Below are 16074 nucleotides of genomic sequence, written 5' to 3' on the forward strand. Positions count from 1 at the left end.
GGAAACCTACAGGTACTCCCAGTCATACTGCTGCAGGGAAACCTACAGGTACTCCCAGTCATACTGCTGCAGAGAAACCTACAGGTACACCCAGTCATACTGCTGCAGAGAAACCTACAGGTACACCCAGTCATACTGCTGCAGAGAAACCTACAGGTACACCCAGTCATACTGCTGCAGGGAAACCTACAGGTACTCCCAGTCATACTGCTGCAGAGAAACCTACAGGTACACCCAGTCATACTGCTGCAGAGAAACCTACAGGTACACCCAGTCATACTGCTGCAGAGAAACCTACAGGTACACCCAGTCATACTGCTGCAGAGAAACCTACAGGTACACCCAGTCATACTGCTGCAGGGAAACCTACAGGTACACCCAGTCATACTGCTGCAGGGAAACCTACAGGTACACCCAGTCATACTGCTGCAGAGAAACCTACAGGTACACCCAGTCATACTGCTGCAGGGAAACCTACAGGTACACCCAGTCATACTGCTGCAGGGAAACCTACAGGTACTCCCAGTCATACTGCTGCAGAGAAACCTACAGGTACTCCCAGTCATACTGCTGCAGAGAAACCTACAGGTACTCCCAGTCATACTGCTGCAGAGAAACCTACAGGTACTCCCAGTCATACTGCTGCAGAGAAACCTACAGGTACTCCCAGTCATACTGCTGCAGAGAAACCTACAGGTACTCCCAGTCATACTGCTGCAGAGAAACCTACAGGTACTCCCAGTCATACTGCTGCAGAGAAACCTACAGGTACTCCCAGTCATACTGCTGCAGAGAAACCTACAGGTACACCCAGTCATACTGCTGCAGAGAAACCTACAGGTACACCCAGTCATACTGCTGCAGAGAAACCTACAGGTACACCCAGTCATACTGCTGCAGAGAAACCTACAGGTACTCCCAGTCATACTGCTGCAGAGAAACCTACAGGTACACCCAGTCATACTGCTGCAGAGAAACCTACAGGTACTCCCAGTCATACTGCTGCAGAGAAACCTACAGGTACACCCAGTCATACTGCTGCAGAGAAACCTACAGGTACACCCAGTCATACTGCTGCAGAGAAACCTACAGGTACACCCAGTCATACTGCTGCAGAGAAACCTACAGGTACACCCAGTCATACTGCTGCAGGGAAACCTACAGGTACTCCCAGTCATACTGCTGCAGAGAAACCTACAGGTACTCCCAGTCATACTGCTGCAGAGAAACCTACAGGTACTCCCAGTCATACTGCTGCAGAGAAACCTACAGGTACACCCAGTCATACTGCTGCAGAGAAACCTACAGGTACACCCAGTCATACTGCTGCAGGGAAACCTACAGGTACTCCCAGTCATACTGCTGCAGAGAAACCTACAGGTACACCCAGTCATACTGCTGCAGAGAAACCTACAGGTACACCCAGTCATACTGCTGCAGAGAAACCTACAGGTACTCCCAGTCATACTGCTGCAGAGAAACCTACAGGTACACCCAGTCATACTGCTGCAGAGAAACCTACAGGTACACCCAGTCATACTGCTGCAGGGAAACCTACAGGTACTCCCAGTCATACTGCTGCAGAGAAACCTACAGGTACTCCCAGTCATACTGCTGCAGAGAAACCTACAGGTACACCCAGTCATACTGCTGCAGAGAAACCTACAGGTACACCCAGTCATACTGCTGCAGAGAAACCTACAGGTACTCCCAGTCATACTGCTGCAGAGAAACCTACAGGTACACCCAGTCATACTGCTGCAGGGAAACCTACAGGTACACCCAGTCATACTGCTGCAGGGAAACCTACAGGTACACCCAGTCATACTGCTGCAGGGAAACCTACAGGTACTCCCAGTCATACTGCTGCAGAGAAACCTACAGGTACACCCAGTCATACTGCTGCAGAGAAACCTACAGGTACTCCCAGTCATACTGCTGCAGAGAAACCTACAGGTACTCCCAGTCATACTGCTGCAGAGAAACCTACAGGTACTCCCAGTCATACTGCTGCAGAGAAACCTACAGGTACTCCCAGTCATACTGCTGCAGGGAAACCTACAGGTACACCCAGTCATACTGCTGCAGAGAAACCAACAGGTACTCCCAGTCATACTGCTGCAGGGAAACCTACAGGTACACCCAGTCATACTGCTGCAGAGAAACCTACAGGTACACCCAGTCATACTGCTGCAGAGAAACCTACAGGTACTCCCAGTCATACTGCTGCAGAGAAACCTACAGGTACTCCCAGTCATACTGCTGCAGAGAAACCTACAGGTACTCCCAGTCATACTGCTGCAGAGAAACCTACAGGTACTCCCAGTCATACTGCTGCAGAGAAACCTACAGGTACACCCAGTCATACTGCTGCAGGGAAACCTACAGGTACTCCCAGTCATACTGCTGCAGAGAAACCTACAGGTACACCCAGTCATACTGCTGCAGAGAAACCTACAGGTACTCCCAGTCATACTGCTGCAGGGAAACCTACAGGTACTCCCAGTCATACTGCTGCAGGGAAACCTACAGGTACACCCAGTCATACTGCTGCAGAGAAACCTACAGGTACACCCAGTCATACTGCTGCAGAGAAACCTACAGGTACACCCAGTCATACTGCTGCAGAGAAACCTACAGGTACTCCCAGTCATACTGCTGCAGAGAAACCTACAGGTACTCCCAGTCATACTGCTGCAGAGAAACCTACAGGTACTCCCAGTCATACTGCTGCAGAGAAACCTACAGGTACACCCAGTCATACTGCTGCAGAGAAACCTACAGGTACTCCCAGTCATACTGCTGCAGAGAAACCTACAGGTACTCCCAGTCATACTGCTGCAGAGAAACCTACAGGTACTCCCAGTCATACTGCTGCAGAGAAACCTACAGGTACTCCCAGTCATACTGCTGCAGAGAAACCTACAGGTACACCCAGTCATACTGCTGCAGAGAAACCTACAGGTACACCCAGTCATACTGCTGCAGAGAAACCTACAGGTACACCCAGTCATACTGCTGCAGGGAAACCTACAGGTACTCCCAGTCATACTGCTGCAGAGAAACCTACAGGTACACCCAGTCATACTGCTGCAGAGAAACCTACAGGTACACCCAGTCATACTGCTGCAGGGAAACCTACAGGTACTCCCAGTCATACTGCTGCAGAGAAACCTACAGGTACTCCCAGTCATACTGCTGCAGGGAAACCTACAGGTACACCCAGTCATACTGCTGCAGGGAAACCTACAGGTACTCCCAGTCATACAGTGAGCACCAAAAGTATTGGAAATGTTTTGGCTCTGTAATCCAGCACTTTGGATTTGAAATTAGTTAAAGTGCAGACTGTCAAGCTTTGATTTGAGGGTATTTTCATACATATTGGGTGAACTGTGTAGAAATAACAGCACTTGTTGTACATAGTACCCCTAGTATAGGGAACAAATTCACTTCTCTATTAAAGTAGTCAAACATTTAGTATTACATAAAGTGTGGGACTACATACTTGTTGGATGCATTTGCTGTTTGTTTTGGTTGTGTTTCAGAGAATTTTTTGCCCAATAGAAATTAATGGTATCATTTTTAAGGTTTATTGTAAATAAGAATATAATATGTTTATAAACACTTCTACATTAATGTGGAAGCTGCCAAGATTACGGATAGTCCTGAATGAATTGTGAATAATGATGAGTGAGAAAGTTAGACGCTCAAATATCGCCCCCCGAAAATGCTAACATCTCCTGTTATTGTAATGGTGAGAGATTAGCATGTCGTGGGGGTATGAATTAAAATGCTAACCTCTCCTGTTATTGTAATGGTGAGAGATTAGCATGTCTTGGGGGTATGATATATAATGCCAACCTCTCCTGTTATTGTAATGGTGAGAGATTAGCATGTCTTGGGGGTATGAATTAAAATGCCAACCTCTCCTGTTATTGTAATGGTGAGAGATTAGCATGTCTTGGGGGTATGATATTTGTGCGTCTAACTTTCTGACTCATCATTATTCACGATTCATTCAGGACTATCCATAATCATGGTAGAATCCACATAAATGTAGAAGTGTTTTGAAGTGTTTATTTACAATAAAAGTGACTACGAAATGACACTACATTATTTACCATTCATTTCCATTGGGCGCAACATAATATGAAACACAACCAGAACAAACTGCAAATGCATCCAACAAGTTTGTAGAGTAACAAGCTTACTGCAATCATTGTGTGCTAGGAATATGGGACCAAATACTAGACTTTGGACTAATTTAATACACATAATAGAAATTAATTTGTCCCGCTTTTGGTCCCCTAAAATGTGAGGACTATATACAAAAAGTTAGGTAATTTCTAAATGATATGGATGAATATACCCTCAAATTAAAGTTGAGTCTGTACTTTAACCTCAAGTCACTTTATCATTTCAAATCCAAAGTGCCGGAGTACAGAGCCAAAACGACAACAAAAGATTCCCTGTCCCAATACTTTCGGAGCTTACTGTATTGCCACATGAGAACCTACAGGTACACAACACATATTGCCACAGTGACGATTTTAGCATGTAAATCTTGGTGGGGCAAACTCAAACATTTTTTTTTGATTCATGCCACTAAACAACACTACACAATACATTAATTGCACTATAACGGTGCCCACAAACTGTTAAGGCCTACATAAAGCTGTCCCAACAGCAGAGCTTTCTTTTCAACACCATGGAGTGAGTCCTTACAACCGCTACACCTGGCTATCAGCGGAGCTTTGTCTGGCAGCGAAACAGTTCATTCAGCCTCATTTACTGCCTTTAAAAAAACATAGCTGATATGGCTGACTTGTTAAAACAAATGTGGTTTCTACTGACAATTAAGATGTACAAGCTTGTGCCATAAGGGAACGATGAGCGGATAAGAATCAATCCGTAATTTTGATTAAGACATTAATGAGCGAGCTAAAATGGACGTAGTCAATATAACTTTGTTCAGCACTTTTGAAATATACAGTGACAGAATTCAGAACATGGGCTGTTCTTACAGTAGTATCCCTGTACACCAAGTCAGAACTGTAGGATCAATAAAGTGGTCATATAAGCAGACAATGAAAGCTCTTACAATATTCAGTGACTATATTTCTCTAAAACAGGCTATAGGCACAAGTCAGAACAGTAGGCTAAATTATGAGGGAGAAAGTTACCAAATCTATTAGGGTGAGGCACATGAGCTACTAATAGCTTACTACACAACATACTTCGCGTGAGTATACATATCTCCCTGGCATATTATATCATTTATGCAGCAGCATACAAGACGTGTTTGGACTCACCTTGTTGTGCTAACTTGAACAGGAAGGTGGCGCAGCGGTCCATCTTATGGGCAAATTTTGTCAGCATACTTTGTCATCAAAGTCTGGCATTCTCTGGATTTATGGTGCTTTTAAGACAACTGGGAACTCTGGGTGGGGGGGGGGGACAAGGTCAAATCATGATCTTTAGGTTGGAGCTCTAGAAAGAGGCTTGAGTTCCCGAATTAGAATTCAGAGTTGGATGACCATTCAAAACATATTTTCCCAGTCGGAGCTCGTTTTATTTCCCAGAGTTCCCACTTGTCTTGAACTCACTTAAGTCTGAGATTTGTTTGTTCAAAACAACGGGGCAGATTTCGGAACTGGGAAATCTGACTTGAGTGAGTTTATCCTTTTAAGCTTGGAAAAGAGACCATTAAACCCAGACTTGGACCACACACCCTTTCCACTGAATAGCAGGCTAGTGATTGCTTTGCAACGTTTGCAGGTAGCCAATGATTCCTTCCAAACCACTCATTGTTGAATTTGCGATTTCCTACTTGTTGTGTAATGGTTGTCCAATGGCCGATGAGCAACGATGCATTTTGTATAATTTCTCTTCATATGACAATTATTGAAAATGATTTGCCAGTACCTTGTCGACATGACTCATGATGACTGTTTGCTAGCTAAGATTTTGAAAGTATGATGTTGACATGATCAGTCCAATCAAAGCTACGGTAGATAGTGTATTCAGACCCATTGACTTTTCCCACATTTTGTTACATTACAGCCTTATTTTAAAATTGATTAAAAAAACTATCTACACACAATACCCCATCATGACAAAGCAAAAACGTTTTTTATTTTAGCAAATTTATGTATCACATTTACATAAGTATTCAGATCCTTTGCTCAGTACTTTGTTGAAGCACCTTTGGCAGCGATTACAGCCTCAAGTCTTCTTGGGTATGACGCTACAAGCTTGGCACACCTGTATTTGGTGAGTTTCTCCCATTGTTCTCTGCAGATCCTCTCAAGCGCTGTCAGGTTGGATGTGGAGTGTCGCTGCACAACTATTTTCAGGTCTCTCCAGAGATGTTTGATCGGGTTCAAGTCCAGGCTCTGGCTGGGCCACTCAAGGACATTCAGAGACTTGTCCTGAAGCCACTCCTGCGTTGTCCGGGCTGTGTGCTTAGGGTCGTTGTCCTGTTGGGAGATGAACCTTCGCCCCAGTCTGAGGTCCTGAGCTCTCTGGTGCAGGTTTTCATCAAGGATATCTCTGTACTTTGCTACGTTCATCTTTCCTTCAATCCTGACTAGTCTCCCAGTCCCTGCCGCTGAAAAACATCCCCACAGCATGATGCTGCCACCACCATGCTTCACCGTAGGGATGGTGCAAGGTTTCCTCCAGACGTGACACTTGGTATTCAGGCCAAAGAGTTCAGCACTCCACTATGGAGTGCTGTCAAAGTGACCATAGGGTTCTCGGGCCTTTCTCCCCCGATTGCTCAATTTGGGCGGGCGGTCAGTTCTAGGAATAGTCTTGGTGTTTCCAAACTTCTTCCATTTTAGAATGATGGAGGCCACTGTGTTCTTGTGGACCTTCATTGCTGCATAATCTCCCCGTAGATTTTGCGTTGAGGTAGTGTCCCAATGAGTGACAGAACACTGACCCAATCACGACCCAACTAGAGAACATTTCCAACCCCTTCGCTCTGTATTTTACGCTGTCTGCCCCACCACCACAGAAAGCGCTGAGCCTGGCAAAAACACCTGCATTTTGGAGCTGCAATACTCAAGAAATGTGAAAAGAGACCATGTTTGTATGCAGCATTATTAACTCATTGTTTGCAAACTGATATGTGAAACGTATTAATGCCAAATAACATACATAACAGGTGGGGCTCTGCCCTGCCGTGAATGACGGGTCGCAACTGCAATAGTATAACCTACAGGCACTAATACTGTTATACTACTTAACCTCTAACATGTCTGTCTGTCTATCAGAGAGTAGGCCTGGGGAGGATGCAGTGTCTGCTGAAGAGTCTCACTCTGTGAAGCTACAGCAGGTTAGAGATCCATCTCTATTGATACCCCACCTAGGATCATATCTAGCTAGAGGAAACACTGACTGGTCTTGGACACTAACAGTTGTTTCACATCCATCACCAGGAGACCCAGGAAACACAACCAGAGAGAGACAAGGATTACACCCCTGTTGTAGAGAGTCCCACCCATGACCTTCCCTTTGACCCTGCCCTTGACTCCACCTCTGCTAGTGTTGCTCCTCCGAGCTCTCTGTTAGAAGTCCCCGCCCCCACAGGCCTTGACCCAGATACACACAGCCAATCCAGAAGCCTCCCTGGGAACCCAGCCCCTCCCATCTCTGACCCTGATTCGTTCTCTGACTCCTACACCCACATTAGCTCCTCCCCCGACCTTGAAGAGCCCCCTGCCTTGCTGCTCAACACTGAGCCACCGGAAGAGGTGGGGCTTGTACAGGAAGCGGAGGGGTATATACAGGATGTGCATCATCATTATGAGGAGGGGCTTGGGCAGGAAGAGGAGGAGTCTGATCTGTCTGAGGTCGGGGCCAAGACAGGTGAGACACAAGGCATCTGTCTGGAGCATCGTAACAACATTAGCTTCACTGTCACTTTTCCTTACAATGTAGTTTGTGTAAACTGTCCCTTTAAAGCTAATGTTCAGTGGCTATAACTCCTCTCTTTCTCCCTGGGCCAGACTCCCATCTGGAAGCAGAGGTGGTGGGGGAGGAGGAAGGGGTGTCAGGGGTGAGGAGGAGGAGGGGGTCTCTCCTGGTGGCTCTGGAGCGGATCGGAAGGAAGGAGGAGGAGGGGGAGGATGAGTTCCGGATTCCGCAGCAGAGGGAGCAAGAGGAGACTGGTTTCTCTCTCAACAAGTGCATCCTAGGAGCTGTCATACTGCTGGGCCTCGGAACCATCTTCTTCTCAGGTGTGTGTATCTGCAGTTTCTGTTGCCATGGTAACATACAATATTGTTACCTTTAAGTGACCTGTGTATGACCTACACACACCTGTATGTCACCTGTGCCTGTCTCTTCTCTATGACGGTAACACAACATGCTTCACATAATGATTAGACTAAAGGGATTTGTCCCCCACATCACAGCTAGTCAGTAGTGTGTTGGTTGAAGTAGTGGTCACAGATAAAGGTCTATCTGAGACTGTATTATGTCTACAGGTGTCTTCATGGACCTGGATGGTGGTAGGTTGTGTGTGTGTGTGTACCAGAGGAAAAGAGGAGTGTTATGCGATTAACACTCGCATGCTTGGTTGACAGTGCTCTCTATGCTTTCCCAAGATGCACTGCTCTTTCTAGATCTACACTGTATATAATATTACTATTCAATGAATGTTAGAAATTAATATTCGCTTAATGATTTAGTTTTTTTCCCCCTGTGTAACTGAAGGGTTACTTAGCCAATTACAAATGACAAGTGCATGTTGATAATGATAACGTGTGTGTGCATGCTGAGGGGGCTTTGTGCAGGTGATGTTGCCTGCCCATCCTCATGACACCGTTAGAGTGTGTTTTGATGCATCATGTTGTTTCTCAATGCTTTGATGAGGAAGCTCCTGACATGCACTGTGTGTTGCATTCCATCCTTGTGTTTTGTTGTCATGGTGATAGTGCATCCTAGTGTTTGTGTGTAGAGTGATGTGTATTGTCCCCAATGATATATCTATTATGTGATATGATGTCTGTGGTTGTCTCCATTGTCTTTATGATGCATTATACTTGTTATAACAGTGATATAATGCATTGTAACATTCTGTGTCAGTCTTGTGATGTGTTATAACAGCTGTTGTCCTTCCAGAGGGGGACTATGATGCCAGGGAGCTGAGAGAAACAGAGGTGGTGGGAAAACAGGTCAGCCTCTTTCTCTATATATCTTATTCCTCTCTAACTTCAAAATTCAAATGGTAGTGTGTGTGTAATGTTTGTCTGTGTGTCTGTTTGTCTGTGTGTCAAAGGAATGGCTGAATCCTGAGGTTCCTCTTCCTCTTGACAGTACAGACCAACTGAATAAACTGGCTAAAGAAGACCCACGGATAGCTGTACTGCAAGCCCAACTCATGGTAGGCCCCTCGCTGTGTCTCTCTCTCTCTTCCTCTCTCTCTCTCTCTTTCTGACTTAATGTGCAACTGTGTGTGTGTGCTGCCTATATTCTCAAAGGGTCCTCTTTTCTTTAAAAAAATTTAAATCAGGCACAGAAAGAGGAGCTAAAAGTAGCCCAGAAGGAGGCGGAGGATGGAGGGAAGGAGAGAAAGAAGAGAGAGGAGGTGGAGAAGGAGCACGGTAGGCTGAAGAAAGAGATGACATCACTCCCTGTCCTTCAGAAGGAGAACGAGAGGATGAAGAGAGAGCTGGAGTCTGTTCCTGTCTTACAGAAGGATCTAGAGACACTCAGAGCCACAGTGACTGAACTAAAACACAGCACAGGTACTTAGGAGTAGACCTGGCTTCAAATACTATTTAAAATAATTTACAATACTGTACTTCAGCTGGGCTTGATTGAGAATGCCTGGCACAATAAAATTGTCTTAACTGCAAGCTCCGCCCACCTGGTACACCAGGCATGCTAAAGCCATCCCTAAAAGTATTTGGAAGATTTCCAATAGTATTTGAACCCACAGGTCTGTGTAGGAGAGAGGGAGGGGAGTAGGGAATGTGAAGGCGGGAGGAAGAGGACAGGGGGAAAGAGCTAGCTAGTGACACTAATAGCCACAGTGACTGAACTAGCACACACACACACAGACACACAACATGTACATGCACACAAACACAAAAATGTCTAATTCTCTTAATTTCTTTCCTTAGCCAAAGAAGCAGCATCACCTCCAGTCTCTGCCTCTGTCCCGCCCCCCTCTGGCCAAGCTGGGGATGACAGCCAGAACACAGCCGGAACGATAGAGAGGGAGGGCAAGAAACCAGGGAAGGGAGAGAAAACAGATCAAAAAGAGTTGAAGGAAGAGAAGACAGATTGGAATAAGGGAGGGAAGACAGATTGGAATAAGGGAGGGAAGACGGATTGGAATAAGGGAGGGAAGAAGGATTGTGAGGTAGAAAAAGAGTGGAGAAGTGGAAAATATGACCAGGAGAAAGAAGGAAAAGAGGAGAAAGAGTGGAAGAAGAAAGAAGACAAGAAGGGAGAATGGAAGAAAGATGAATCTAGCAGAGGGGATGAGGGCAAACCATGGAAGGACAGAGGAAACAAGATGGAATGGAAGGAGAAGAGTGAGAAAAAAGACTGGAAGGTGGAGAAAGATTGGAAAAAGGGAAAACCTGAAAGATGGAGTGATAGCAAGGAGTGGAAAAAAGGCAAGGGTGAGCAGAAGGGAAAAGAGGAGAAAAATCAAAAGAAAGGAGGTTGGGTTGAGTGGAAGGGAGAGAAGAATGGGAATGAGGACAAAAATCGAAGAAAAGGAGGTTGGAATGAGGGCAGGGATGAGTGGAAGGGAGAGAAGAATGGAAAAGAGGACAAAAATCTAAGAAAAGGAGGTTGGAATAAGGGCAGGGATGAGTGGAAGGGAGAGAAGGAGTGGAAGAACGACAGGGATGACTACAAGGACCTTGGCAAAGGATGGAAGGAGAGAGGAGAGAAAAAGGAGTGGAAGGGAGAGAAGAATAGAAAAGAGGACAAAAATCTAAGAAAAGGAGGTTGGAATGAGGGCAGGGATGAGTGGAAGGGAGAGAAGAATGGAAAAGAGGACAAAAATCTAAGAAAAGGAGGTTGGAATGAGGGCAGGGATGAGTGGAAGGGAGAGAAGAATGGAAAAGAGGACAAAAATCTAAGAAAAGGAGGTTGGAATAAGGGCAGGGATGAGTGGAAGGGAGAGAAGGAGTGGAAGAACGACAGGGATGACTATAGGGACCTTGGCAAAGGATGGAAGGAGAGAGGAGAGAAAAAGGAGTGGAAGGGAGAGAAAGATTGGACAAAGAAAGACGTCAGTAAAGAGTGGAAGAGTAAGGACAACAGGAGAGAAAATGAGTGGTCTGATGGAAATAGAAAGATGGAAGGCTTGAAGGAGAGAAACGGTGGAAACTGGGAAAAGGACAGAGGGAATGACAAGTACGAGAAGGACCACCACCACTACTCTAAGGAAGGGCAGAAAGAGAAAGAGAGGAGAAAGAGAGAAAAGGGCCCTACCCAAACCCACCGCAGACCCCCCCTTGAGCAACCTGACTACTGGAGTCACCAGAGAGAACGACTGCAGCACAAACCCAACCCTCAAACCCACTGCAGTTCAGTGGAGGCCTGCGCCCAGGCAGAGGGGCTGCTCCCTGTCACCATGCCGGAGTTTGAGGCCCTGCTCCTGGGTTACCTGGTCAAGGCAGAGAGGGTGGGGGTGGAGGCCTCCAAGAGGGAGGAGCTCAGTAAGCTAACCAAGGAGTTCTTCAGTGACGGAGTGTTCGTTCATGACCAGATGAGCTTCAAGGACTTTGTGGAGGATGTGGATGACATCTTAGAGGATATGGTGGAGGATGAGGAGGTAGAGGAGGAGATGGATGACTTTGAGGAAGAAGCCATGAACAGGTTTTCAGTTCTAGGGGGAGGAGAGAGGGAGAAGTGGAGGAAGGGGAGTGGGAGAGGACGGGTATGATGGAGTGAGATGGGGAGTCAATGAACAGGTTTTCAGTTCTAGGGGGAGGAGAGAGGGAGAAGTGGAGGAAGGGGAGTGGGAGAGGACGGGTGTGATGGAGTGAGAAAGGGAGTCAATGCATGTCAGGAGGAGCGGAAAGATGGAGGTGGAGGAAAATAGATGGATGTGCTGCAAGGTAGAATTTAGGAGGAGCAACACACACATACATATATGTACTACCACCGTTCAAAAGTTTGGGGTCATTTAGAAATGTCCTTGTTTTTGAAAGAAAAGCACTTTTTTTTTGTCCATTAAAATCAAATTGATCAGAAATGCAATGTAGACATTGTTAGTGTTGTAAATTACTATTGTAGCTGGAAACTGCTGATTTTTAATGGAATATCTACATAGGCATACAGAGGCCCGTTATCAGCAATCATCACTCCTGTGTTCCAATGGCACGTTGTGTTAGCTAATCCAAGTTTATAATTTTAAAAGGCTAATTGATCATTAGAAAACATTCGTGTCTAGTTTGAGAAACAGATGCCTCAAGTCCTCAACTGGCAGCTTCATTAAATAATACCCGCAAAACACCAGTCTCAACGTCAACAGTGAAGAGGCGGCTCCGGGATGCTGGCCTTCTAGGCAGAGTTGCAAAGAAAAAGCCAAATCTCAGACTGTCCAATAAAAAGAAAAGATTAAGATGGTCAAAAGAACACAGACACTGGACAAAGGAACTCTGCCTAGAAGGCCAGCATCCCGGAGTCGCCTCTTCACTATTGACGTTGAGACTGGTGTTCTGCGGGTACTATTTAATGAAGCTGCCAGTTGAGGACTTGTGAGGTGTCTGTTTCTCAAACTAGACACTCTAATGTACTTGTCCTCTTGCTCAGTTGTGCACCGGGGCCTCCCACTCCTCTTTCTATTCTGGTTAGAGCCAGTTTGCGCTGTTCTGTGAAGGGAGTAGTACACAGCGTTGTATGAGATCTTCAGTTTCTTGGCAATTTCTCGCATGGAATAGCCTTTGTAGATATTCCATTAAAAATCTGCTGTTTCCATCTACAATTGTCATTTACAACATTAACACTGTGTTTCTAATCAATTTGATATTTTAATGGACAAAAAAGTTGCTTTTCTTTCAAAAACAAGGACATTTCTAAGTGACCCCAAACTTTTGAATGGAGATATATATATATATATATATATATATATATATATGTACATACACACACACACACACACACACACACACAGTCTTGTATATCTAACCTTGTATAACTAACCCATTCAAAATCCTGTACCCAAAAATGAATCCTTAAACCTAGCTCCTAACCCTGAACTTAATTCTAACCATAACACTAATTCTAACCTTAACCATAAACCCCCTAGAAATAGCATTTGACCTTGGGGACTAACAAAATGCCCCCAGTTGGTCAAATTTGTTTGTTTACTATTCTTGTGGGGACTTCTGGTTCCCACAAATATAGTGAAACATGTCCAAACACACACTATCTACTAATGTCTTTAATCTTATGCTATTTTCCATTTCAACAGTTTAAAAGTCTGAATGAATCATGTATTACACACACACACCTCAGGCATTCATTTCAGAGGGATATGTGAAGTTGTTGATGGGAGTAGAGAGAGAGACTAGCAGGCCAGTGGCACTGAGGAAACGGAGACCCATCCAGCAGTCTTAATAAAGCTAGTGGGAGGGGACTAGAACTTGTCTCTCAATGGCCAATCCCAAATCAACCCCTCGCCTAACCTCTTACTGTACTGTACACAAGCACATAGGAAACCAAACCACCCAGGATCGCTAGCCTAAAACAGTGGTGTAACACTTGTCTGTTTCATAAAGAGGAGTGTGTTTCCGCTGTAGATTACACTATGCATCGTGCACTGCCAAGTTAACCCTTTCACTGGCCGCGTGTAGTGTTGGTAGCTCTCATTCATGTCAATAATTTCTGTTAACTTATTTATTAATAACTTCATTTTTGTTTGTGAGACGTGGTCTTTAAAAGTCATTAAAGGATAGATTTACAAAGTGACTGAAGTACTGAGGAGGAGGAGTGAATGTAACGTGATGCAGGTCTTTATTTTCATGTCAATGTTCAACAGGTTGTAAATAGTGCACTAAAACACCACACACTTACAAAACATTTGAATGATATATTACATTTAAAATAAAATAGAGGATTTTAGAAATGTCAAAAGGCACATTAACTTGCTTTGGAGACAATGTAATATGTTGACCATGCATCCATCCTTTTGGATAAAGAGGGAATGTATTGAAAACACTAAAACCTCTTTACTTTTGGTTATGTTGCAACAGTTCTTATGAAGCAAAATGCTCATGGCACTTAAGATAAGGATTGTCTTCAGGAAAGAAACCAGTTGGATGTTGTGGTTCAACTTGACTTTACAGTCCTGTATTTACCAGTTATTTACGTACATAGTAGAATGATCATCAGAATAACCACCTAATAACTTTTTTTTAATTTTTTTTATTAATTGTAATAGTTTCTAATTCTGTTGAATTCTTTGAGATAAGTACCAAAAGGTATGACTTGTTACCATAGTTTCATAGTAAATACCTGGTAGATACCAGATGAAGCAGGGCTGTAAAATAAAGTCTTACTGATGCCCTATGTTTACATGATGGTAACTGTGTAAAACTGATGATTGACAAGCCCATATCCACTCATTAAAACATTGATTGAATGGACATTCAAGTTGAACCAGGTGGGCTTACAGCAGCATCTTTGAAAACTCCACTTTGTGTGCTTTAAATGTGCAAATGTAATATGGTACGATTGTGATAAAAGCAACCTAATAAATGAAGCTTTGACCTTCTGAAGAACAGTTGTCGTGTTGTTGTGTCCAAAATGTCAGCTTCATGCCAACTGATGTGAGAATGAAAAGGATTGCTGTTCTGTCTATTACAGGTCTGTTCTGTCCATTACAGGTCTGTTCTGTCCGTTACAGGTCTGTTCTGTCTATTACAGGTCTGTTCTGTCCGTTACAGGTCTGTTCTGTCCGTTACAGGTCTGTTCTGTCCGTTACAGGTCTGTTCTGTCCGTTACAGGTCTGTTCTGTCCGTTACAGGTCTGTTCTGTCCGTTACAGGTCTGGTAATTCACTTTTAGCACTTCACAGCAACAGTGAACCTCTATCTGACTATTTTAAACCTGCACAACAACTTTTGCAGTAAAGACATTGTTTTCACTTCCCTTTTCTCAAGACATATTTAAAGGTTGTTCTCTAGTATTCTGCACCAGACTGTAGCTGTCTAGGTGTCGACAGAAGTACTGTAAGCAGAAGTACAGATCTCTCCCTCCATAGAGGCACAGAGGTCTGGCAAAAGAAGACATCGTTTTTAAACATGGAACACTGAGGTGAGCAGTCCTATTTCACTTTGACTGTCCTATTCTTCACTTGTATAGCCCATTTTAGTTTCCTATCAGCTGGTATGTACTTGGTATTTAATGATTGTTAATTAGGTGTTGTTTTTTAAGGGGTGGATCAGCTTAATATTGCGTAAAGAATGTTGCTTCCAATGTAATTGTCTGCATCATTTCCAATCCCCGAACCTATATACATTTTACAGATCCCGTGTGTTTTACATTGTTTATCTTGTTATTAGTCCCATCCTTCAGCTCCATTCAACCCCTCCCATCTATCTCTCAACATAATCCATTTCTAATTTCTGTTTGCCATATATTTTTCAACTGTGCTGTGATGCTTCACAAAATAATTGAACCTTCCTATTCTCATAGCTTCTACAGATTGTAAATTAAAAATAAACATTTTTGCTAAAATAATTATTATACACTGCTCAAAAAAATAAAGGGAACACTAAAATAACACATCCTAGATCTGAATGAATGAAACATTCTTATTAAATACTTTTTTCTTTACATAGTTGAATGTGCTGACTACAAAATCACACAAAAATGATCAATGGAAATCAAATTTATCAACCCATGGAGGTCTGGATTTGGAGTCACACTCAAAATTAAAGTGGAAAACCACACTACAGGCTGATCCAACTTTGATGTAATGTCCTTAAAACAAGTCAAAATGAGGCTCAGTAGAGTGTGTGGCCTCCACGTGCCTGTATGACCTCCCTACAACGCCTGGGCATGCTCCTGATGAGGTGGCGGATGGTCTCCT

At 44.1% G+C, this 16074-nt stretch overlaps 1 protein-coding gene across 1 annotated transcript in view; it reads left to right on the top strand.

Annotated features, from left to right (window-relative positions):
- LOC120047341 (eukaryotic translation initiation factor 3 subunit A-like) overlaps positions 1-11920 on the top strand; it is a 33160-nt gene extending 21240 nt beyond the window's left edge. Inside the window, exons 4-11 of the mRNA XM_038992866.1 lie at positions 7281-7342; positions 7446-7875; positions 8016-8246; positions 8496-8519; positions 9133-9185; positions 9290-9394; positions 9524-9758; positions 10137-11920. Of these exons, the coding sequence (XP_038848794.1) occupies positions 7281-7342; positions 7446-7875; positions 8016-8246; positions 8496-8519; positions 9133-9185; positions 9290-9394; positions 9524-9758; positions 10137-11920 (2924 nt within the window). The remainder of the gene's footprint in view (positions 1-7280; positions 7343-7445; positions 7876-8015; positions 8247-8495; positions 8520-9132; positions 9186-9289; positions 9395-9523; positions 9759-10136) is intronic.
- Positions 11921-16074: the final 4154 nt, after the last annotated feature.

The sequence above is a fragment of the Salvelinus namaycush genome, chromosome 5 (assembly GCF_016432855.1).
Source record: "Salvelinus namaycush isolate Seneca chromosome 5, SaNama_1.0, whole genome shotgun sequence".
NCBI lineage: Eukaryota > Metazoa > Chordata > Actinopteri > Salmoniformes > Salmonidae > Salvelinus > Salvelinus namaycush.